At 35.4% G+C, this 26,838-nt stretch overlaps 1 protein-coding gene across 5 annotated transcripts in view; it reads left to right on the plus strand.

Moving 5' to 3' along the window:
- The window catches only part of EFL1 (elongation factor like GTPase 1), an 83,582-nt gene that overhangs the window by 14,456 nt on the left and 42,288 nt on the right, over positions 1-26,838 (plus strand). For all 5 annotated transcript variants that reach the window (XR_014229199.1, XM_082321919.1, XM_082321918.1 and 2 more), the window contains exons 12-15: positions 103-202; positions 10,219-10,370; positions 11,046-11,224; positions 11,897-12,032. Coding sequence is in view for 4 of the 5 variants with exons in the window: in XM_082321919.1 (XP_082178045.1) it covers positions 103-202; positions 10,219-10,370; positions 11,046-11,224; positions 11,897-12,032 (567 nt within the window). In the remaining variant the exon portion in view is untranslated. The remainder of the gene's footprint in view (positions 1-102; positions 203-10,218; positions 10,371-11,045; positions 11,225-11,896; positions 12,033-26,838) is intronic.

The raw sequence follows: 26,838 nt of genomic DNA on the forward strand, positions 1-26,838 counted from the left end.
TAGGAAATAAACAGTAATTCCTATAAAATTCATGGAAAGCCATAGTTTTGTCCCTGTTGTTGGGAAAAAATTGTGCAAATAACTTCCTTTATGTTTCTTCAGCTTTTATGAAATGCAGTAGTGAAGGAACGGCCCCGGTTATTGTATTTGTTTCCAAAATGTTTGCTGTGGATGCAAAGGCATTACCACACAATAAACCAAGGTAAGAAAATGTAACATTTAACTTTTTGATCTACATTAGATACTTTTAGGACAAAAAGTTATGTTGCAAGCGTCGATAAATCGTTTTAGACCTGAGAAAATAATTCACGAATTCTTGAGATGCAATAAAATCTATTCAGCAAGTAGATATTTTCTGAATGAGTTCAAGAGGTGATTTGTTTAAGCATATTAGTTTTAGAAGATTTAGCAAATTTGTTGAGGTGTAAAAAACACATTTGTTGGAGAATAGTACTTTTGTCCAAATATATCATCCTGATGCATACATTGTATGCTGTTTCAGGATGTTTGGCTGAAAATATGATTGAATTGTAATGCCTTCTTAAATTTTCAGTAAGGTTGTGTTGGCATGATCGTAACAGCTTGCATTTGTACCAGGAAACACTTCCCATCAAATCTGGCATAACAGTTAAGTGATCATCCAGTCCATTACAAGTGCAAAATAAAATGGGTTAATTAAAGTAGTCTAAACCTTGACTAACTTTTTGCAGTGAAGTGAAAGGCATTCATGCACTTCACAAGATTTTCTTCTTGGAGGTTTGGAAGATTTTTTGTTACAGCTTTTTATTGTCTAATGACCGTCTCATCTTCTTTGAGGGGTGGATCCTTCTTGATTTCATTTCCCTGACATCCTTAAGTGGACTACTTTTAGCTGAAGCCATCTGCTTTTTTACAGAAGAAATGTATTTTTCTGATTAGTTTATAAGAATGGGGTTCATCTTAACCTTTCATCCCTCTAAGCCTCTGGAGCATTTTCAGTAGTCAACTTTTGTATTAACTGGCTGTTCTGTGTTTTTCTGGGATTTTCACTGTACAGTGAAGTAACAGATAAAATATTCATCTGTCTGCTAAATTAGACTGATTGTGACTGCTAAATCTTTGTGCAAAAAATGGTACTGTTGCTGTAGTAATATTTGAAAGCTTTACTACTATATTAGGTTTTTCACACACTTCCTATATTTACTTCAATTTTTTCTTACCATGCTTATCAACTAATTTTCCACCAAAAACCTTTCTTGCACTAAGTTTGAGTTCAGGGAAAAGGTGCATTGCACTTATGGATTGACTAAACACTAGGTGGTGCAGTTTTGCTTTGAGTTCTGTCCTTAAATGTATCTGAAACAAGAGTTCTTGCTCAGGTGCTGGTGTAGCACAGCAATGCCATTCCTGTTTTGTTTGCTTTCTTGGATATGTACTCTAGTTATCAGAGAAGACTACACTGAGGCCATCACTTTCTGACTGTTCTATTGCTGATAATGACCCGTTCTTTTATTTGTTGGGAGGATCGAGATTCTTTGATGTGATGAGAATATAACATAGAGGCAAAGGTGGCTTTTACATATACCAGACACAGGAAGTCTTGGATGTATTTTCAAGATTTTAGTCAAAATTTAAAAAAAAGAAAAGCTAGCTACTGCAAAGCCTAGTTGTTTTGGTTTTGTGGTTGTTTTTTTTTTTTTTTTTTTTTTTCATTCTATGTCATTTGCTTACGAGCACTCTGCCTCATGGATAACCTCTCCTTCCATGTCTCCCCCAATATTCATCTTACACTTTTCTTGGTGGGGTTTTTTCTGTTCCCCTTAGTCATCCCCCTTCAGGAAGGGAGCTGATTTACGCGTGTGGTTATATGCCATGTGTTAAACTTTTATTCTTTTAAAAGAGAGAAAGAGTTCCCCAAACAGATAAAAGAATAGTTTGAAGAAATTTGCCATGCATTGCAGTTGATAACATGTGTACGACCCGCTCTGTGTTTGTTCTTTTTTTTTTTTTTTGTGGTGAATGATGCATTTAGTACAGAAGCTTATGCATTGTGACTTGTTGGTTGTATTTTCTCCTTAGATAAAAAAATGTGCTGCTCTCAACTTTATTGGTTTTCAGAATGCAAATACAATTGCATTTTTGCACTCTGATACATATTGTGTAACAAATCTGTAATTCTGATTATCAGTCTGGTTTGAAAAACCTGAAGACATTTACTAAGTTGAGTGGAGGATTGCAGTTGACTGATAGTCCAAGTAATGCAGAGCTGGTCCAAAAATCCAACTAAAATTTAGATAAATTAGGCTTTCTGAGATAATACTGCAGGAGAGTGAGGACTGTCCTGGAATTCTTTCTGGGAGACTTGAGGCATATGAGTGATGACTGTAGACAGTATGTCCTTGCTCCCTGGTTTTTTTTTTTTCAGTAAATTGAAAGTTGTAGTGTCCTGCTCCGTAGTTTGTGTGAAAAGTATTTCTTACTGGCCTTAATATTAAATTATTCAATTAGTTACTAATTGGCTAGTATTTAAGTGAAATCACATGACTGTTTTTCTTTGAGATAACCAGTCATTACCAGCATTATGTAATTTTGCTGATTAGGTAGTATTAACAATTTTGCTTTGAAGTGACAGTTGGATTCAATTTTTTTAAAAATAGTAATATAGCTAAATATGTATTTCTTGATATCGTAATTGTTAAGATTCTACAGGTAAGCAGTTCTCGGAATAAGTCAGAAAAGGAGGTTAGTTTTAAAGAGGAAGGAAAGCTATCTCTGTGAAACAAAATATAAGTGTTTTAAAAACACAGCATTGTGTAAATGTGGTTCCTAAGCACATGCTTTGAATTATATTGGCTACTGTGTGCTATGTACAGTCACACAGTGAAGACTCTGGTTAACAGAATTGAGTGATGGCTGTGTGGAGTGTGTGAGATCCAATATTTAAACCGGCATTCCATGAGGATGCTCCATAAGAATGCCTGAACATAGGGAGGAACAAAGAATACATACACTATGTTGATTAACAGTGGTTTCATGTTTACCTATTTAAGAAGATTAATGCATGTTGTATGTTCCATTTACATGTTAATTTTAAGGAGCCCCAACTGTGTTCTTGCGTATTCTGATGTTTGACTGCTGGACCTATCTGCTAGGTTATTTGCATCCTTTGGGAGGGGTGGGGGAGGGATTACTTTTAAGCATGTTAAAGCATGTAAAAAAAAAAAAATCTGAGATTTTTCTCTAGATCTCTTTTTTTTTTTAATGGCAAGACTTACACTCCTCTATTTCCAGAGGAAAAAGTAGATCCGTGCCACTTTCTCTTTCTTTCCTTTTCTAAGGTGGTGTTGGGCAATGTTACCTTTCTGTAAATTTCTTAGAAGCTGCAAATTGACTTTGCAGTTTTTGTAGTTTTCCTTATTTCTGCCATATGCTTGTAATACTTTTTAAGCATAGGTTGGGAAAAGCAAAAAGCTCTCTTAAGTCCAGGGTGTACAGTAAATGATAATGAAGGTTGGATTTTTAATTAAAACAACCTCCTTTGAGACTGCTGTTGGCAACTAATATCTCCTAAAAGGTGACTTTAAAAATTAATAGATTCTATACTAAAACTGCTATGTTTTTGCTTTTACTGTTTAAATAACAAAGTTTGTCAGCTGTTACAATGCTAGAATACACAGGAAAATAATTTGTGGCCAGGTTACAACAGGTTGACAGCTTATATTTATCTTTCTTTGGAAAGATTTAAAATTTGACTTTTATATGGTACCAGCATGTCCCTGAGTTTTTATCAGGTTTTCTAAAGAAACAAGAATTGTGCAAATGTGTTTTGTCTTCCGGTTTCTTCTGTATGAGCTTCTGAAATTATTTGCTAATTCCAACCAAATCAGACAAAGGTATAAATTTTAGATATTAAAATATCTAAAACCAAAACCAGTAGAAAATAGGGCCATATTGGCTTCTTTTGGAGCTACTTGCTTTATGTAATGAGGCCTTATTTGATAGTGCCTGTGGTTATTTATTCTTAAGTATCCCTGTGTTTAGAATTAGGTGTTCATTCAGCGTATGCTGTTTCTTTCTCTCCTTTCTACTAGTGTTTTACGACTGCAGTCTAAAACAGAATGGTTGAGTGTAGGTGTATAAATAAAAGCAGAGCTTGGCATTTAGGTACAGGTTATAAATGTTCCAGTTTGCTCTTCCTGAGGTTCACAATTCTGTCTTTATCTAATCCAGTGTAAAAGAGAAATATTTAGTTACAATTGCTTTAAGTAGTTTTAGCTGCTACTATGTGTATTTAATATAAAATACTGAGAAAATGTAAATTGGGTATCACATGCTTGTTATGATGAAATCCTCTACTAACTTTGTAGAGCTTTGTGTATAAATGTCACAGTGATGTGATGCAATGTCAGCACTAGGAGGCAAACCATTTATGTTACTTCAAGTCCCTCATTCTTATAATCCTGCTGAATAATGTAAATAAATAGAGTACACTAGAGAAATTCCATTTCTACTTTTCAGTGGTAATAAAGAAAATTCTATTGACCAGACAACCTGACGTACTAAAATTATATTTCATGACTGCACTAGGGGATATAAAACCTATAATACCCTTACCATTTTCCTCCAGATAATATGAAAGGTACTTCTTTCTCCTCAGTTAGCTTGAAATCAGGATTTTATTTTTCTTATGAAATAGGCACTTTCCCATACAATTCTGCATGAAATTATGATGATAATTGTTTCTTTGTTTTGTGATACAGCTTGTTTGCATGTCTTAAACTAACAGATTGTAGAGTACTTTGTTTCCTTTGTCATGTTTCCTAAAAACTGTATTGGAAAAAACGTAAATCCTGTGATTTTTGCCCAACCTTCAGCTAAAAACACATTACATTGTCTTGATCAAAAGAAGAGAATGTTATAAAGCTCCAAACTCTGTAAGAAATTACTATCTTCTTGCAAGTAAATTAATTTTTATGTTTAAAGGCAATATGACTTTCAGTGACTTCAGTGTGATCTGAACCCATCATCTTCTGCTTGCATTAATAGTTTGTTCTAAATTGTAGTTAGTGCATTAGAAATTAATATGGCATGAGTCATCTGAGCAGCCTGTCAGATTTACAGGTTAACATCTGAAGATGGCACCCAGTTATATAATTAATACAGTAATATATGCTCTTCAAAAATTAAAAAGGCTACTTATGGTTATTATGAAATAAATTTCATCATAACAGCGTACGTTTAAATCCAGCTAAGACCTTTGAAACTGGTCTAAGAGAGCAATATGTAGTAATGGATGAAATTTGAATCTCTGGACATAATTTAGTTTGTGTAATTGTAAGCTTAAGAGAGAAAAGTTTGTAACATTCTGAAAGAGTTTTGCTTCAATTTTCTTCTTTCTTTATTGCACATTTAGTATGTGAGATAAATCAAAGGTCAGTATATCAGTCGAGTGTTTTTCAAGGCAGTGTACGACAGCTTGATATTGATATCTTAGATTCATTATGTATCTCAGAATGAATGATAATTGCTATATAATATAATACAAAACAGTTATCGAGTATTCCCCTTTGCAGGAGCCCTGTAAGATTGTTGTATGAAATTTCATGTAAATTCTGATTTGGATAATTTTCAGTTGTTCATTTTGTGTATACACATTTATTTCTACTCTGAATTGCCTAGTGCTTTCAGTTGTAATAGAGAAGATAGGAAATAATCTTAGTAGGTGTACATTAGTTTGTGAATGGAGATAGTTCCATAGACATTAAGCAGTTTCATCCAGAAATTAATGAACTTCAGAAGGGTTAGGAAAACCACTGGACATACTCTGTGCTGAATTGTAGCAAACAAGCTGCACTTGAGAGAGCTGTCCTTCTGACAGTTGTCAGAAGTCTTTGAGAGCCAGAAGGTGAGCAGAACAGCAGCCAGTGATTTAAGTAGAACTTAATTCTGAAGAGCAGAGACATGAAGAGCAATCCAGAAGATTCTCTATAATTACTTAGATTCAAAGATGTTAACAGAAATTACCCCCATAGTTTCATGAAGTCAAGCACGTGTCCATGAGCTCATGGAATTTAAACTGGTAAAAACTGTATGGAGAGAAAGTATTCTTAGCCACTTCAAAAACATTGTTCGCGTCATGGGAGATGTATCGCAGAGACTTGGTGACGGTAGCGTCAATCTTTTGGAAATCAGTTGATGTTCTGACTGCGGTGTTTCCTTTTTAAAATGGTCTGAAGGTTAAAAGCTTAAAAACATAAACATAACTCTTTAATAATGAGAGGCCAGTTTATGCATGGGTTTTTTGATTATTCACTATGAATTTTTGAAATGTTTTGGAATGAAGTCTGTCTTTGATAACATGGAAGAGTAGAAAAGCTATCATATTCAGGGGATTGATTGCATGAAGAAGTTTAGTTGTCGTTCAGTTTGAACTAAATGAGTTATCCTGAGGGAATGTGGGAATAAAGAAGTCAGCAGTAGCTTGCTTACATTACCTGAAATCTGATTCATTTAATTAACAATCTACTGAATGGTAATAGTAGGTGTATCATGCTCTTTTCCACATTATTATTTCCATAGCATTTGTTTACCACACAGTTGAGGTTAAGATGAGTTAGTAATAATGTGGTTACCCATCTATGTCAGCTCTGTTACTTGTGCCTGGTTCACGTGTATGGTGTCTGAATGCTGTAGCATCTCTCTGGAGGTAGGGAATCTGGTTTGGTTTTTTTGTTTGTTTGTTTTTGGTTTGTTTGTTTTTGGTTTTTTTGGGTTTGTTTTGTTTTTTTTTTTTTTCCTGCTCCAGAATTTTCATTTACTGTTTTTTGTGTGCCTGCATGGTCCCTTTTTTTATTGCCAGTATTATGAGGCTTTAGATTCTTTCTTATGGATTGAAAAAAGGGGAGGGAAGAAATATGATAGGGAAAAAGAGGAGAGAATCTTTCTTCTGGTTTGGGCAGCATTTATTCAAAATTGATTTTTCTTCTGATTGGTTTTGCCAACTGGAGAAATTGAATAAATCAGGGTATAATTTAAAACTGGTTTTGTTGCAGATCCAGTGCCTTATGTGCATTTATCTTGTTCTGTGTTCTGCTTGACTGTGTTACAATTCTATATAAGGATTTATTTGACAACATTATCTTTTTTGTGGTTTCTAATGGTACTATCGGGAGTGACTAATTTTATAGACATTGACGCTGACAGAAGCCAGGATGGAAGTCTAGGTTGTACCTACTAGCAAAAGTCCCACCCACACTCAATCTGCTTCTTATCAATTTGAGAATATAATTGACTGTACTTACATGTATTGCAACTTACGCCAGTGCATTCAGGATTTTAAGGTACCTTTAACATTTGTGATTAGGGCTATCTGACACCTAAATATACTGATACTTTTAAAAATAGCATGTAAAGGAAAAAAAGCAAACAGACTTTTTTGTTTTACTCTCAGGATTATTTACACAAATGAAAAGTATTTTTGGACAATAAAATGTGTTGGAATGCATACATATGTCCTCATGTGTATACTATGCCATCATATATAGACTGCATTTATGACACCCTTGGCTGTCTCATCTGTACTTTCCCTATCAATCTTTCTCCTCCGGGAATTTTTCAGACATTCCAAACCCTTAAATAGCTTTGAACAGCTGCCTCCAGGAAAAAAAAAAATCATCATAAAAAAGTTTTCTCCTCCACCATCTGCTTTGCATTTTGTATTGTTAAGCCTCACTCTCTTTTGCAATAAAATAAACAAACCAAACAGAAATACCACACTATCCCAAATTTCAGAGATATGTATTCTTAATTCTGTCACAATGATCATTTAAGAGATTATTTTTTAAAAGAAAAAAAAAAGGAAAAAGAAAAAAGTTGCTGTGAAGTTTGTAGTGGCAATTCTGTCTTACTTTTGCCTTTTCTATGACATGCAATGTGTCTGTCACAGGTTCCGAGTTCTGAAAGTCTGTGCTTCAAATTCTGACATTTTATCCTGGGGGCCTCTCTTAGGTCATTTTTAGAGAGATTTTTAATTTATGTATAGTTTTCTGACTCTTTCGAGTTGAACGTTTGGATTCAAGGTGAGCATGATAACTGTGTTCAAAGTGATTTCCTCAAGCTCTAAGAACAATTCTGATAAAATGAAGGGTCTCGGTAAGCATTTCTTAAATTAAGTCTCTTGCAGAATGTGTTGTATGCAGACAAGCACCCATATTATGATATAAGAAAACAATCTTACTGGCAGTGAGTTGGTCTCAGCCACATAATCTGTTCAAGGCTTTCTGCCCCTAATGAATCCAGTTAAGGGCAGAGTAAGCGTGCAGTAAGTGTCTCTACTGGCTACACATAAAAACTTTGACCCTTAAGTGATGGGTGGTTTCCCTGTTTGGGTGTATGGAATAGTTGATATGGGGATGTGTTTCAATCTTTTTAAGTAGAGACCGTATTTATATGCCTGTTCTGTAATGAAAAATTACTCTACTGCTGTAGTGCTTCCCACTGTTTTCTTCCTCTTATCATTCATTACTACTACTGCTATTCAGGAAATCTTGAACTGTTTTTATAAGCGTGGAAATTAAAGTAAAGAGTGACTTGCCCAAGGCTACTAAGCAAGCTAAAACTACTAATAGGGCACTTTTGGTTTTAATGCTCTGTTCATCAGACTGTGTGCATGATACAATTGACTGAATGAATCCTAAACCATCTTAATACTAAAAAACACCCTTCTTGCCTCCATCATATGAGCAAATGCAGGTGTAAGGACACATCATGTAGATCGGGTTTTGCTGTGGGCTTATGTTCACCTTCTTGAGTTGAAGTCAAGGTCTAAGACGTTGGGCTTAGTTTGTCCAGTTGTGTTGTACAAATGTATGTTTTGTGATAGAGAGAATTCTTCTGTTTCTTCTCTTGAATTAGAATTCCATTAAGAATATTCATATAATATAAAAAATGCATTGGTTATTATTTTGGAAGAAAATTACTTATTTATGCTGGACAGCAATATTGATTTTCCATTGCTCCCAATGCAAAAAAACCCGAACAAACCCAAACTAAAGCATTCTAGTTCCATGAAAAAAATATCTGCATAACTTAATTTTTTTTTTCCTGCTTTTAAGCCATGGTGATAAAGATGTTTTTTTTTTTTTAATGTAGGCACATGACAATACATTACAGGAGAAATTGTTGATATTGAATTTACTAAACAGAATAGATTATTCGTAAGAGTATCTGGAATGATTATAGCAGGATCACAGGTTCAGCTCTTTTATATGGGAAGTTAATAGAAACAGAGGATGAATTGGAAAGAGAGGATGACTAGTATCTGAAATTAATTTCCTTGTTTGGACTTTATTAAATTAGAAGATAATCGCATATCACAGATTTTTATTTAGGGCCAGATTTAAAAATCAAATGGACAATTTCAGGCAGTGGTGTTACATTTCATATATGTGTAACACCCTTTGCTGTTTAAAATGCTTAAAAAGAGTTGCATTTAAAAACAAGTCTGTTTATATTGCCTTATGTAAGAATGATAATGTCATTCTTTAATTTTTATTATTTATTTCTTTAAATCTTATGTTAAAGCACTTTGTTTTAAGGCAGGATTTACCAGTGAGTAGATAGAAATTACATCAGAATATTAAAATTATTTTTTGTCGTTGTCTCAGTTTTAAGTCTTTTGTCCTTTATGAAGTTATTCACTTTATGGAAAGGTAGCTATAGCAAGCAAAGACTTTTCCCTGCATTTGAACACTTGCTGTAAAGTCTACCTTAAAATAATAAAGATACCACAAGTAATTTAAAATACAGTATTTGATCTTTGTGTATTTGGAAGAAAAGTCTGGTAGTTTTTTTCTAACTATTTCGGTATAGATAAGCTTAGATTAGTACACTGTATGCTTAGTCGTAGCTGTCGTACTAGCTCAGGATAACATACTGGACATGGTGTAAAAATCAATTTTGAAAATTGGCTTGGATCTTTTCTGAAAAAAAGAGAATTCATACGTCAGTGGCAGAAATGACTTATTTTAACAAAATAAACAGAAGTTTAACATGGTGGCCTCTTCCTAAACGTGGTAGTTTGCTAATTTTAGCTGAATTAAACTATATAGTATCATGGGGACAAAAGGCATTCTGTATCAGTTTTTACTTATGCCAAATATAGTATTCTAAGGATTGTGATTTAATTTATTTTATAGTAAATGACATTTCCAAATACTAATGTTTTAAAATACAATGTAGGCCTTTAACTCAAGAAGAAATAGCTCATCGGCGTGAACTTGCAAAACGAAGGCATGCAGAAAAACTGGCAGCAAATCAAGGAAAGGAGCTGTCAGAAAAGCCTCCAAGTGAAACTTCATCTGAAGTAACTGGGAACACTGGTGATACAAAAGGTATGTAGTGCTCTGCTATCTATTTTTCTCAGAGGACGTTTAATAGTAATGTCTAGGTGTTGTCAAGGGGCTGTGTACCTTGGAAAGAGTTATCTTAATGCCAGTCAAAACAGTTCAATAGATGGAACTGAATGAAGAGTGAGGAGGAATTTGTAAGAAAGCTGACAGTTCATAAATGCTGTAATAGTGCCATGGATACCTGTTCCTATAGCCTGAGAATGTGCTTGGTCTCAGAACTTTGAGTCAGTGAAGACAGATGATGCTTGAAGGACATGCTCTGCTGAAAAATTAAATAATTTTCACTCTAAGTAGAAAGGTGCGGCTACTGACTTTTGTGGGTAGAAAGATTCAGGTTTGTTTAGCTTACTGCTGGAACCTTGTTATGGACTTGTTACTAGCATACTTTATGCCAATATAACTTTAATTCCTTTAAGCTTTTATGAGATTAACTGTTTCATTAAAAGAAACCCCAACTGAATAGCCTAATAATAATTTGCTACAGAAGCAGCGTATGAGCAACAGAACTGGATTATGAGTTACAGTGGGGCATTCTTGCCGTCTTTTAACATGTCGCCAGATGTGATAGGATACTATATAATTGATTATGGTTTTTTTCTTCAGATGATAAGGCAGAAACTGCTTTTATACTTCATATCTTTTTCTAACTTTGATTAGGTGAAGAGCAACAGCTCACTGGTCAAGTAGAGACCATGACCTCAAAGGCAATGAAACAGGAAGCAGACAACAAGGAGTCTTTCATTGCTTTCGCTAGAGTATTCAGTGGCGTGGTGCGAAGAGGGCAAAAGATCTTTGTTTTAGGACCAAAATATGATCCTGCTGAGTCTTTGCATAAGGTAAGAGGTGACAGTGAACTGTTACCGTAACTTGGGATTCTTTTGAAACACTGATGACTTAACTTTTTACATGTTGCTCGCTCAAAAAATAAATAAAAAGTTCAAGTCAAAAATTCCAAAAAGTATCAAAGTAATTTAGGTAATTGTAATAGCTGGTTGTGTCCATAAATTCATTATAAACCTTAACATTTCCAAAATAGTTTAAGTACAGTGTTATATTAGCTAACAATAAATCCAGTATGTGCATACTTTGATTCAAAGAAAACTTGTGAAGGAAAAAACAATGCCTTTGGGGAACAGGAAAGGGCATAATAGTATTGAAAAAAATGGTGTTAAATGTTTTGAGATTGTGATCATAGTTACTTAGGAATTTTCTTTAAAACATTTGTTCTGTCAGTGACAATGAAAAGTGAGCTAGGAGTAGTACACACCTAAAAATTAGCAAATAAAGCATTATTTTTTTATTTTCTTGGTAACATTTGCCACAAGACTGGATTTTTGGAAGGGGAAAAAATATTTTCAAGTATATGTTGGTTTTTAATATCTAACTTTTGAAATGAAAATGCTTTAGAATGTATTTCTTAGCTTTGGAATGCAAGGAGGTTTTGAGGAAGAAGTTTTTGTCAGTACTAAGAGATAAATATCCAACACTGGTTGTTTCACTCTCTGTAGCTGTCATCCCAGTGTTCTGCTACAAATGATCTGCCATTAGTTCCTCATATGACTTGCTGTACACTAGAGAATCTCTACTTGCTTATGGGAAGAGAACTTGAAGATCTTGAAGAAGTACCTGCAGGAAATGTTCTGGGTAAGATGTAACTTGTATTTAGTTTCCTAGAGCTTGAATCCTTGTATCATCCAAAATACACTGAAATTTTTTTGATGTGATTAATAATAAGAAAACTCAAATAAATCTATGAAGGTTTTAAGGTATGTTGTGCATGCAAAAAATGAAGGCACTCTTAATTAAACTGTGATTTCTGTGAACTTTGAATTGTGAAGACGGAAAAGATGCATGAATAGGAGAAAACTAGGGATTACATTAGCCTGTTATCTTAAGGTTGGAGTATTGCCAGATAATCATCACTGCCTGGAATTGCCAAAGGAAGCAGTAAGATCTCATACTTTATAAATTGCAAGGATTATTTATAATATTTTCCCAACAGTGGAAATTCTGTAATATGACTTCTCTAGTGATGCAGATAATTGTAGTTTTATTTATGGGTCTGCTTGAACTATGGTGCTAAAAATTATTTCTTTTATGGCTGTGGCAAATTTTGTACTTTCTCCATGGACACAGTTCTAAGTGATAAGTCATCTTAATCATTGAGTTATGCTCTTTTTGCTTTGCTCTAGAGTATGAATGGCATTCTTTGCTGGTTTTGTCCTTCATTTGTCTTTTTTTTAGTATCAAAATCAGTGTTTAGAATTTAGAAAGTGTAAACTTTAAAAATTATTTGGTTCTTTATTTTTTTTCATTTTGCGAATGAAAATGTACAAACTGAAGCAAAATATAAGGGTTTTATTTATGTCTATTGTCTGATTTTTAGAAATTTATAGTAAATATATAGTAAATTAAAAATAGGTGTACTCTGTCAGGGTCACATTTTGTTAATCTGGGCAGTTAACCATGCTGGTCACTTTTAGCATGGGCCTGGTGTTCAGAACATAAGCAGCTGATGAGTTTTATTTGGAAGCTTAATATTTTAAAATCCTGAATTATACCGTGCTCTAGTCTGATGCCCAAGTTGACCATTTTCCGTATCAAAATCTATTAAGTATACGGTCTGTTTACAAAAAATGATTAAGAGTTTTGAAAAAAAAAAAACCAAAACAAACCACCACCCCAAAACACTCTGCAGTAAAAGTGAAAAGAGATATTGTCTTTGTGCTTGCCAAATAATAAATACTTCTGGAGCTGTGTCCTGCAGAGAAAAATATATTGTGAGAATTATATTATGTCTTTAATGTTAAGAGTTTGACCAAATTTCAAGAAACGTTTTTGTAACCAATTAATTCTACCAAAAAGTTGTAAGTAGTCTCTATTGCTGAAGACTACTCTTCAGTGAGGTCTAGCTTTTCCATAAAGAACAGCATATTAATTGAGTAATACGAAAGTTCTAAATGGTGACACAAAATTTGTCATATTTAGAAGAATTCATTAGAATTTTAAGATCAGAATTAAGTCAGAGCTCTTAGCCAGACTGTTTGGTGTTTCGTCTTACCAGATCATTGTCTAGTCTCTTTATATATTGACAAAACAGGTTTCCATTTTTACCTACAACATACAAGCTCAAGTATATATAAATATATTTTTAAAATCTGATGTCACGTTAAAGAATTTTTAAAACTAAAAGCCCTAAATACCTTCTTGTTCATTTGTTTCTCCCATTTCCCTGTAAAGCTGCATTGTTAATTTACATAAATTCAATAAACACCTTTACTGATTTGATGATGATTTACCACACTGAGGAGAAAATGCAATACATTTATATGAAAGGAATCTGTAACAATGGTGGTGCAAGAGTTTTATTATTCCAGTTAGTAACAATGATTTCTTTTTCAAAGGCCATTTATCTTCCAGCTTTAAAGCATCCAGCAGTGATTTCTCTCCAGCCATATAAGGAAATTGCTTGTAGATTATCTAGTAAATTAAGGAAGCTTTTCTGAAAGCTCTGTAGTTTTACTCTGTATAGTTAAATTATTGCCATAAGGAATACACAGTTAATCATGACTGCCTATTTCCACTTTAAAACTCATGGTATAGGTTTTTTTCAGATTTTTTTTCTTCAGAGTTTGGGGTATTTTTTGCTATTATTTATAGGTTTTTTTTCTTACAAGGAAGAATCTGCTTGATCCTAGCGAGCAGCCTTTTTCTTTATACTGGCTTATGCAAAGGTTTAATGATAAAAGACATGGCTTGATACATGGGTTGTTTTACTGAAGATGGAAAGATTTCACCCCTTGTTCCTTGTGTTCAATTAATATTTCCTTTAAATACTAATCTCCTTTTAACTGCTAGAAATCTGAGAAAATATTCTAAGAGGAAAAGGTAATGAAGCATATACTGTATTTGAACTACAAAGCTGTCACACAAAGAGAACTCAAGAACATCCAGCTGAAAAGCAATACTATGTCCCTGTCTAATATGCATAGCCATTCTGGCAAGCTTCAGAAAGTTATTTTCTGGTATTATTCTGAGTTCCTGGAAGTTAGGAGAGACAGACTGCTTTGCGTTAGTTAATTTGTGTTGCAAGTTTGCAGCTCAAATGTTTTGTCAAAAGTATTTGTCAAAAAGCTTTAAGCAGTATGTCATTTTCAAGTAATGGCAAACACAAAATACTGCCTCCTTCAACATAGCTGTTCATAATTCACAATTTCTCTTCTTTACAATCTCTGTGATACTATAAAGTTTTTGCAGTCCTTGAGTAGGAGGTGAAATATGATTTAAAATGAATGAAAAAGTTCTTGGGGACCAAGGATAATAAAGTCTTTCTAATAAATCTTCTTTTAAAAATCATTTGTCAGAATAGTCTATGGAAAGAGTAAAATTCTTGTCTCTAACAAAAACACCTGGTTTGTATTATTTAGAAGCACTATTGATTTCTCCACTCCGAGAACTAAAAAAGAGTATGTGAACAAAATGCCTTCTGAGGAGAGAGTACTGTCTTATTTTTCACTTTTTTTTTTCCCCCTGTACATCTGTTTGTTAGAGGTCCCGTGCGAGCAGACAGGAAATATACTTGGTAACTGGTACTACTGGGTTCTACTGTGTACTACTTTGAATGAACAGGGACCTCGCAGGAGGAGAATCTAGTTACTGGAGCAGCAGATAAGGTTATACTAGATTAGGTATGTGCCCTCGGGTTCCAAACGGCACTTGAATTTAGTTGAAACTGCTGAATGAAAAACATGATAGTCATTGGAATGGGCCATGAAAAGGTATCTTGAGGTTTAATTTGGAAAAATGTTGAAGTACTGATCCAAAAATAAATCCCATGTCTCGATGCACTGTTTCAGGAATGGCTTATTTTTCTGTATCGTGTCACTAGCCTTTTGCATGGTATGCAGTTGCCGAATTGCAACTTGCCTGTGGTCATCAGGTCTGAGAGTCCTGGGAGTGAGAGCCTTGTCGTGCAAATGGTCCACCTTTCTGTCCTTGCTGCAGCGCTAGCCTTCTCTGTGTCCCTCTGTCCTGTCTTAAGGGCCTTATGAACTTGTGTACCAGCTTTGCTTGTCTTGCAGTTGGGCTGATGCCTTAACAGAAACAGTGTTATCTGTTTTGTAAATTCTAACTGGGTATATCAAAATCATGCTTAAATTCCAAATATGGAAGTACTCTGTGCTTGCAAACACTAAATGTGACAATTATGTATGTCACCTAAATCTGTATCTCAAAATCAGTTGAGATCTTCTTATTCCAAGACATCTCGGGCACGTTTTGTGCTCACCTTTTGAAAACGACCTGAATATCCATTGGAAAGAAAATGTCGTATCATAGACCTTGGATGCAAGTCCATGCGCTGTTCTGAAAAATTGTCCTTCTGTGTCTTTAAGGAGAGAAACAGTACTTGAATATTAAATTCCAAAGACTGCTTGACTGAGGTATTGTTGCATGTTCTGAGTGACGCTATAATTAACACTGACCTCCGTTTGCATAATCTAGTGCTATGCAAATAGCAAGCCACTGTAATTGCCGCGCTCTTTAAAGATTTATCCTTCTTTGCTATGAGAAAAATATATCAGAGAAAGGAACTTGATACAGACAATCATCTGGCTATCCAGATGTGTTTAGCTTTTTTAGTTTATCGAGTATTACAGAAGCTTAGGTTCTTGCTGGGGCACTCCCCCTTGTTGTACAGGGACCATCTGTGGTACTGGAGGTTCCTGCTGCCATGCAAGCGTCCTCTCCAGATGTGTTCTCTTTGACGGGAAGTGAAGCCCTGGCTGTAGCGTGAAATCCATCCATCTCTAGTTTAGTTACCACAGCTCTTCTTACTAGTGCTTAGTTTCTCTTGTAAAAAGGAGAACTATAAATGGTCCGGTCATGAGGCGTTGCTGTGTGCCAAGTAGTGTTAGGTATTGTTTAACAAACTGTAGAGACTGATAATGCAAGTACACAAATAGAAAAATTAACACTAACATAAACAATTTTTCTTCTCAAATTTTTTTTGCTGATGAAAAGTGTGGGGAATCAGTATTTATTATGTCATTTCATGAATGAAAAAATGTTGCTTCTTTACCCAGAGGGAAAACAATAACTTAAATTGAAACAGTGTTAGAAGTTCCACAAAGTACATTATTACAGGCAGGTTTTAAATTATTTCGGTTATGTTTCTCGGTTAAGAATATTTCATCTAAATCAAGACTACCTCTGTCACACCAGTAAGTGTTTTGAAGCATTAATATGTCTGTATTTTGGGGAATGCAAGAGGAAGTGGGGACAGTTGATTTGCTTGTTGCTGTGCAAGAATCTCTGTCTCTTTATATGTATGTTTATCTATCGATCGATCTATATATTTATTTATTTAAACTGGGCAAAGGAGAAGTACGAACAGGAAAAGCGTCATTTTGCAACACTTGTTCTGATATTTTTGTGGTTAAAGATGATAAAAAAAACTTAGTGGGTGATCCCCAAAGTGACAAAGGAAAAATCAGAAGTCAATATGTGAGGACAAAGTAATTTGGGCTCATAAGTAAAGATTGAGCAAGTGCATGCCCTCCAGATACGTGTAGTACCTTCCTTTTTACACCCCCTTTTTGTTATTTTTCTTGTTGCTGTCCTGTAGTCAAAGGCAAAATGCCTTTTTTGTTCTATGCAAAAAAGGGGGGTTTTAGTAATGAAAACAGTTGTTGGAGGTAGTGTAAAGATGTATTTTAAATAGGCAAACAGAAGTAGTGTTTTTCTGTGATGATACCATGCACAGATGAAAGGCCTAGGATTCCCATACTGGGTATTGATTCTTATTTCTAGGTAATTAAGCAAAAGCTGATGTAAAAAGCAAGGAACATGTTTCTGAAAACACTGGTTTAGGTACTTGTATAAGTACGAGCATGTTTAGGTACTTGTATAAGTGAATAATGTTGTAGGTTTTTTTAAACTTGGCTCAGTGTCACATTTTTCTGAATAAATAATTGAAGGATCATCAAGCGAGATAAATTTTATTCCAATTAACAAAAATGTATCAAGGCATGTTGTGCTTGCACGCTCATGCATGTGCACACACATAAGTTCAGAATAACATGCATCTTAAAATTGACATGTATACTGCTTTTTATCCACGAGTACCACAACAATAGTCTTGTGTTTGCTAGCATACAAAACCCAGATTTTTCTTGGAGCTGCCTATATGACTATTTAAGTGCTTTTTGTGTTTTGTTGAATGCTGTTAAAAGCAAAGCTTTTCCCATACCACTAGATTTGTAGTGCTTTAGTGTAATGCTCATAGGAGGCTAGTTGATTTCCTGAATGTTTTCAAATGCAGTTAGCTATGTGAATATCAAGTGTTCTACCAAATTAAGAGCATTTGTTTCTTTAACTTACCAAATGACGTTGTTAAAAGCAGGAATCGGGAAGTCACTCCTGGTGCCAGCTCACTATGAACTGACTTCCTCCATGACAGACTGCTGTGTGCCTTGGTTTTTCCATTTCGAAAATGCTTGTTTTCCCATACAATGTTCTTTCATGTTTTAATTATTTATAAAGCACTTATAGGATTCTTGACATGTAAACAATGTGACGTGGGAAATGTAGGTGATTATGGATTCATACTTCTGGATTTGTTTGTACTGTTCTGAAGATAGGTGCCATACAGCTGCAGCTAGTGTGAAGAGCTGGTATGAAGTAGTATAGCTAACCTCATTACAAGGTGTCTAACAAGCATTTTATTCCTTTAGGACTTCATCGAACAATTTAGGAGCTTTTAATAAGCAGCCTCTGTTAAGAGCAAAGAGCAGCTGCAAGCAGCGATGCCATTTTAAAGGCCCAGAATGGCTTTCTAGGACTGATGCCAACTAGCAAGCATTACCACCTTCTGTGAAAGCCCTAGGAACAGTCCTGCTGTTGCACCAGCCTTTTATTTCTGTGCAAACATTTGGTGGGCTAATTTCACTCTCTGAATCAGTAATGTGATTATTTAAAAAAAAAAAAAATAAAAAAAAAATTAGCCAGCTTGAAGTGATTCCAGCTGCACGGGCTGTCTCATCTCAGCATACTGTGATCAGTGAACACAGGAGGGCAGTCTTTCTCAAGAATGTTACTGAAATTAGCCGAAAATAGTGAATGAAACAAAGAAAACTCATACCTTTGTCTTCAGTTTTGCAATACTTACAATTTTTATCGCTAACTGCCATCTTATAACCCCAATAAAATAACCTTGCATTTTTAACAAGTTTATAGTAATCCAGCATTATTCAGGAAGAGGTATGTAATTGAATGGATTTTATTGAATAACATTTTCTCTCTGAACTGTTGAGTTTACCTGACATCATTGTATCTATATTAATTTCCTACCCAATTCATGTTTTATGAATAGTTAAATTGTTGAAAAAATTAAATATCTTCAAGTTGTTTCTTTGAGCTGAAGACATAGTAGTTAATCTGTTGTTTGGCCTCTTTCAGTGCTGGCAACTGAAACCATTTTCTTACCTCTGTTTTTGCTGTAGTGGACTTAGTCCCTTTGCAGTTACTGCTCTTTGCTGTGTGTGGTTCCAACAAGCAGGCTGAGTAATGTCTGTTGCTTATTGGGCAATGTAACATAACATGGTGTGCAGCTAACGAACTCCGATCAAATGAAATTAGAAGTATATTTTGCTGATCATCTGATAAGTTTCCTTCACCCTGTTTGCCTTATCATTTCTGCTGTTTTATTTGTGATTCCATTTCAGGGGATTTGACTTGACAAACTTTATTGCAAAATAAATAAGTGATTCATTACCTTGTTTTCAAATCAATATTAATATATCACTGGAGAGGAAAAAATATGACATGTCTTAGGTCAGAGGTGTAACACTGACATGTCTTTATTGACCCAGATTTTGGGGTTTCTGGGGAAGAATACTTTTGATGGCTAATAGTTTCCTTATAAAGCCTTTTTAGGTTCGGTGGTTTTTTAATTTATATTCAAGAATTTAAATTGCTTTTTGAATAGCTGTATTTTTTCTGTTTTTCTGACTGTAGCTTCTTAAGACTATAAACGGAAATCATAAGTGTAGTAATTCTTTCTGAAGAAAACCACTTCTCCATTCCCTAGTGCTTCTGGAATGTTCTCTGCTCTGATTTTTAGGAGTTATTGTGAGATCTTAAAAATGTGTTTAGGCTTGCCACTGCAATACAAGGCGTTTTTTATCATATTTAAAAATTGAGCTGTATAAGATTATTTAAGTTAAAGTCATAATACATTCATCTAGGCAAAAATGCCTTTAAGTTTGCTCTTGACGGCTGTTGGATTATAATGTCAAAAAATTCAAATAATTAAGTTTTTGAGGAAAGGAGAGAATGCAATGAAACATTCTGTATTAGTTTTAAAGCAACTTTTAGTTATTATAATCTGTAAAATCTGAGCTTTCATGTAAATGAAAATTAGATTTCTAAATAATCTTCCAAATGTGAGGCAAGCGCTCCTGATTCTTTGGGGTTTGTATGCAGACAGATACTTGCTGATGCTTGAGGTTTCTCAAATAGTACCAGAAGGAAAACTGCCCAGACTTGTCGGTGTTCGTTGCTGCTACTTATATGCCTGTGGGCAGCAGTGGGACTAACAAGAATCAAGACAATTTCATACCATTGCTGCTTGAAGAAACTCACAGCACAGCAGCAGGCACATGCTCTGCAGCTACTTGATAGAAAAGATTTAGAAATAGTCTGGAAAAGAGGGCTTGAGGTGCAGGCAGTCGTCTCTGTTTATCACCCCTGTGTTTGCTTCAGAAAGAAGTGATTTTTGGCCTTGGGACTTCAAATTTATTAGTTGCCTGTTATTACACTAATATACATTGATCAGAATTCAGGGCCAGTGTTAAAGGAGACTGACTCCTTTCCCTTGTGTAAGGGTGGAGAAGTGACTTATGTAGTCGTTGCTTCTGGGCAGATGTTACTCAGCCTTTCAACAGCTAACTGTTTGTAGGTTTAGGTCCCAGATACTAGCTGGCTTACCTCTGAAATTTCCAAATCTTCTGTGTGAGTACTTGGTTGGGTGTGATTTTTCAAGTCTCTTTAAAATGAGAGGATAGGGATTTTCCCCAGTATTTTGCAGTTACTTTCTTTAGTCAGCATCAGTGTATTATTTTTAGCCTCTCCCTCTATGAAACTGAATATGTCCATGTATAAATAAAGGAAGAACAGTTATCTGCAGAAATAGCCGTATTTATTACTCTGCTAATGAACCTCTTATTTTTTCCAATACTGTAAGAGAACAAGAGTGTTAAAGTAGTTAGTATCACCAATGTAAAATGGTAATAGAAGTCTTAAGGTGAAGTTTTGGGATCATTGGTTGAGCTCACATCTGTAATGTTGCGTTTGGGATTTTTTCCAGCATATTGAGATACATCACTGATGATTTTGGGAAATTACCTCACGTTTTCATTTGAAGAGCCTGAAAACTATACCCTCCCTCAATCTGCTTATAAAAATTACTTGGAGCATGCCTTTGTGTTTGGTGTTTTGTGTTTTTTTTAAACCAGTTTCCTCTAAAACTAGAATGTCAGTATTGTTTAGTAGGTGGCGCTTTATAGTATAGCTGTGTGCTTTCTCCTTGCTTATGATGTGGTTCTTACGGGAAACATCTAACTTGCCTTGATTGGTTGAAAATCTCTAAAGAGACTTTAGTATCCATTACTAAATGAGGATCTGTGATAGATGAACCAAAGTGACTTCAGTTTTGTACTCAGAGTTGTCAGAATTCCATTTCTAAGAATATCCTGCTTGTTAGCGCCACTGAAATATTGTACAAAGAAGTGGGAAACGTTGGTTCAGGGTTGAACTTGGACACTGGGGCACGAGAGTAAATGGCTGAGAGGTTCAGCAAGCATGCCTAATGTGAGGAATTAGTGTTTAAGGTTCAGTTTTCAACAGAGGTGTAGATTACCTGATTTAACAAGGATCTGTATTTAGACTACATAATCGAACCTTTTATCCCTCTCTACAAAATGGTATTAGGCTAGTTTTCCTACTTCTGAATTAAACACGCTGGAGAATTCCCTTTGCAGAAGTAGTTTGCGGTAGAACTCAAACTTTCAGAAAGCTGTTTTAAAGGAACACTTCCTTTGTTTAATATGGCCATGGGTTTTCTAAAATTCAAACTGAGCACGTGCAGTGTCATTTCAGGAATGGGTACAAAATAATTGCTTTAAGCACAAATGAGTTTGAAAATATATGCCTTATGACATGTAAATTCATGTATAGCAATTCAGACGTAAAAAAGACACCATAAATCAAATCTGTTTAGGAATGTGTGCAATTACCAATGCAGAAAGGAAGTTTTATTCTTAAAGGATTTTAAATCTTGCAATGTTCATTATGGAAAATACATCTCTCATGCTGCTGTGATGGTGTACTTGAATCAGATAGTGACATTTTTGAAAATAAGTGCGTACTTTTAAACAGCTGGCTATTCCTTTAGCTGTTTTCGTCAGATCAAGTTCAATTTCTATCGGATGAATTAAGCTTTTCAGCTTCATCACAAAGGTACTCAATTCATGCACTAAAAGGTGGTTGTAAAATGTAGATATTTGTCACAGTATCAAGTCATAGTATACTTCAGGGCAGATAGCTAAATAAAAATGTAACTGGAATATTGTCTCATAGGTATCATTTAGGCTAGACTTTTACTTAAGTGTGGAATTGCAAAGCCATTGAAGGGTGTAAATACTTAGATTAAATCGTGAAACTATCTGTTTGGATAATCTTTGTTTTCTGTATCTTAGAGATACGTTTTAGATGTGTGTGCATCTCTATTCCTAACATAGCTTCTCTCTTGCCAGGCCTCATGTGCAGTGCTGCTTTATCCTTTTGTGGTCTCAATCAGGACAGTGTGCTTTTCCTAACACATCCTTAAATAACACAAACTACCTGCCTAGATAATCGTATTAATGATACAAAATATTTTCACTTCTGATGTTTATCAGTGCTGAAATACACCATGTGTAACTTGAGGGGGGGAAGAAACTTGGATCTAGAAATTACAGTTTAGTTGTCTCAAAATGTTATCCTCTCTGGGCCCCGTAGGGGGCAGTGAATGAGTGGTGGATAAAAGTAGTTTTTCTAGGCAGTGTAGGTTTTGTTGGTTAAATCTGGTTTGTCACTATTTTTGCATAGTTCTCGACTTCTGAGTAATTTCTCTTAAATCTTACCTTTTTCAGCTTTAGTACAGCCGGAAGTTGTTCTCTGTATACGTGGTTTTTAGCAATAGAAAATGTATAATTCTCTTGAATTTATAATGTATGTTCTCTAATTCTGTATAATCTCTTTTCCAAGGTTGTGCAAAATTGAAACTCCTTTACATGGCTCTGATTGAATAAGGTTTTTTACCATCTTTAGACAAATATCCTGTGAACAAAACAGTTCTGAAGAAAAAAAATGGTGGTTTTCTTTGTTTTTCACTGAGTTTCGGTTTCTTGTGGCATGCACAACTGTCTGATAAGGATTATATTTTAAGTTGAATATCAAAATGATCTCAATATTCAGAGCATCTGAATTATGATAATGATGATTCCTTGACAAATTAGGGTAGTTAGAGAATTGTCATGTAATTTTCCATATGTTTCTTTACTAGAAATGGAAATAGGGACCAGGTAACTTGTTTTATCCTTTAAATTGTTTTCTTATTCCCATTTAATGTGAATCCAGAGGCCACTGTTTTTCATACAATACAAAAATGTGTAGCTATTTCAATTTTGGGTAAAAGTCTCACATGGATTCACAGCACTGTCAGTGTAGTGAAAACTTTGGATTATGGCTTTTAATGTGCATTTCTTCATGCAGAAAAACTACAAATGTTTTGACTCTAAATTAATCTCAAGGAATATTCTGAAAGTCAAAAATCTGCAATCAGTGTGGTGCCTGCTTATTAGCTCAACTTGGAAATAATGTATGGGTTTCAGAGGCAGTGTAGTGTTAAGTAAAGGCACTGTCATGAAAACATCTTGTTTAGCTTCCTTTTTTTTTTTTCCTTTGATACGTCCTTTGTCCTGAGAAAAGCTACTGTTTTATATGAAAAAGAGATGGGAAAATTCTCCTCTCTGAATGTTTCTTTAACTTTCATGGCTACACTAATTGCCTTCTGCACAGAGTCGTAGCCAGGCTGTAGAAATTAGGCTGGAACTCCCTCAGCTGTGTTTGGAGTGTTAGCATGGCTCTGAAGGCTTCCCTTTCTCCCCTAAGCTCCCCACCCCAAATCTCAGTGTTAACCTCCTGTTTTCTCTTTGGATTCCACCCTCTCTCTCTTCCTTTCCATCTATTACTCTACCTCAGCTTTTTATTTTGATTACCTTAGTTATCCTACGTCAATAAAATAAGACTATATGAGAATATTTTAATTAACCATAACCTAAGCAAATGCAAAAGCTCTTCTCCTAACTGGCATTGTTTATGCAATATAAACCACTAATCCATGAGGACAATTTATTTGAATGTGTTTTAAATTCCTGCTGGAGCACTTCCTAATCTTAGCCAGGCCTCCTGTGGAAGGGAGAGAGGAGCAGGATACACGCTTTCACACCCGCATGTGAAGAAGTGTTTGTCTTATTGTGTAATAGGCCTAGTGCCTGTAATATACAGCATTCTTGCAATAAATACCATCTGTGGTTGTGAAATGCCTCTACTTCTACATTTGAACCAGCCACAAAAGCCTTTTATTACTTTGTATATTTCTCTTTTGCTTCCATTGTCTGTTGTTAGCCAAATTTCTTCAAGAAGTTCAGAAAAAGCAAGGAGGGGGTTGCAGTGAGGGCATGGGAGTCTGAGCGAGGAAGACCAGGTTGGAATTAATTCTGCACACAACCCCACTGCACACAAACATGGTTGCAGAGAATCAAAATCCTGCGTAATAAAGTCAAGAGATTTGTTAATAAAGGCTATGTTTTAGTGAGCTATTTTCTAAATATTTTCCCGAGATTTTGATGTTGTTTCATGCTTCACGTTAAATGGCAAAAGTGTTGCGAGGGTTGTTTGGCCTGTATCAGGGTGTGAGTCATGAAGTTGGCTTTGTCTGGCTTGTGAACTGTGGGGGGGAGTTAAGCCAGCGCTATATTTAGGAGTATCAACTGATGTCCAACTGTGGGGCACTGCTAAACAACAGTGTTAAAGGGGCAGCACTGGATAGTTTAGGCTTGAAGTTTAGATTGTTTGTAGTGGTTTATCATTTAGTAAATAATTGAAAAAGCTGATATTTACTAGAAATACTCTTCTGCAGAGATTGCAAGCCAAGCAGTGTGAGTTTCAACTCCATTTGTACATATCTAGTAATACCTATTCTAATTTCATTGTTAAGACTGTATGAATTGAAAATACCAAGCATAGTTAAAACTTCTAGTTTCATCTTACAGGTTTCAGAACCTGAATTTTAAGAATTTGTTATTTATAAAGAATTGTTTAATTCCAGTTATACATAGAAGAGGGTAATGTGTTTGAGGGGCTGTTACCATTGAGTTTTTGTCTTAAGATGCAGAACAGCTGCTGACTTGACTTGATTGTATTTTGAAATTTTAGCATTGATACATGGAACCAAATTTAGGTACCTTTTTGCGCCTAATTAAGACTAAAAGAAGTATGGTTCTTTTTTAACCTTTCTTGTTCCCTACTACCTAATTCTTTCCAGCGAGGTCTGTTACGTATTTGGGCAAAATTCAAGCCAGTGATTTTAAAAAAATGAAAGGCTCCATTTTCCAAGGCTGCTCTTCTGTCATAACTGTCATGGACTCTAGCGAGTGTTTTTTGTGAGGTTTTGCGTTTGGTAGCCTTCCTCTGTGCAGGCATGTTTTGGTAGATAATTCACCTAATTTGGTAGTGAGCATTTTATATTGCCATATTTGTTTCTGGGCCTGTTTGGGTAAAGACAGTGAGATTGCAACAGGAAAATTGCAATGAATTTAAGGGCTCCAGCTGAGATGTGAGAGAAAGCTTTTCCTTACAGAATGGAGAGATTTCTGTCATCCTAATGAATTTGAAGTGGGCAGGTTTTTCAAAGGCACTTGGTGTTGGTTTAAGCACACTATTGTTGACTTGGATGTAGGCAGACTTGAGCCAAGACAAGGTCCTGATGGGGAAATAGAAAAACCACACTTGGAATGTACAAATTATACAGTTGTTTAAGTTAATGTATGGGGGATAAGTCAGTTTATCTGTTACTGTCATTTTAAGCTTCATTGGCTAAAGTATCGTCATTGCCAACTTTGATAGAAGTCTGTTTCGGTGACTAATTGGATTTCTGAAATACAGTATTGAGCAATAAATATTCATTTAAATACTTGGTGTTCTCCAAGTGCCATATGTTAAGATTTGTACAAGTCATGCTTTATGCAGTATTAAAGGATTGGGTCAACCATTGTGAGTTGCGTGACTGTGAACCCGTTAATCTAAATGAAAATGCAAACCTGCTGGTAGTTCTTGTTACATCAGTTATTGCACTTACACGTCGGCAAAGACATTCAAACTGATCCCCCCCCCCCCCCCTCCCCTTTAGTCTGCTGGAGCTGTTGAGGACAAGGAAGTCGAAAGCACACGTGATGAATTCTAAAGCCAGCCTACATGGTTCATTGATGCAAAGAGCTGCGTGTTGAGAAGCTTTCAAAGCGGGACCTAAAATCTATGGAATCCTGATGGTTACATTTTTCAGAGCTTTTCCACAAAAGAGTAATTGTTCTGTGACATGTTCAAAAAGCAAGTTCTCTGAGCAGTGCTACTAACAAAGCCTGAATTCCTGTGGACTGGTGTCCTTAAAATCCTCAGCTTCCCTCTAAGCTACGCCTATCCTGCCGTTGCGCGTGTCCCAGTTGGCCAGCCAGGACGCGCACGCTGGTCGCCAGGCAGCTGCTCCCAAGCGGGATATGTAATGATTGTGTTTTGCCTGCTCTTTTTTCGGTGAGCTCACCAATTTTGGTCTCCCTTCAGTACTTAGCCATTGATTTTACATAACTTGTGGAAACTTAATTATATCTGAACCCTCTCCTCTCTCTCACTGGTAAACTTAGTGGAAGTTGACAACATGTTTAAAAGTTGTTGAGGGGAGACTGTGTGATTACAGGAATTGCGTTTACTTTGGAAATGAGACTAAAAACATACTCCATTTTTAACAGATTCTTTTGTGTACATAATCCCATCAGGAAGTAGGACATACTGTGTTGGAAGCGTTGCTTCTCAACCAAAAAAAGGCATTTAAGTAATCAGCCATTTTTAGCAGAAATGCTTTTCATTTTTAGTAGAAAAGGTTCATCTCCCCAGAACTCTTCCAAAGCGTTTAAAGCTGATACCTAGCAGTGGCAAATGGCCGCGTTTCTTTTGTTCAGAAAAACAGCTGACGTTCTGTGTTTTAAGGTTTTGCTTTGTCTTGAAGCAGCAGCCGGCGAGTCACTGCTGTTGCTTGTGGGTGATACACGATACCGCATCTGTGGGCTCCTCTTTA

The sequence above is a fragment of the Platalea leucorodia genome, assembly GCF_965183815.1.
Source record: "Platalea leucorodia genome assembly, chromosome: 9".
Taxonomy (NCBI): domain Eukaryota; kingdom Metazoa; phylum Chordata; class Aves; order Pelecaniformes; family Threskiornithidae; genus Platalea; species Platalea leucorodia.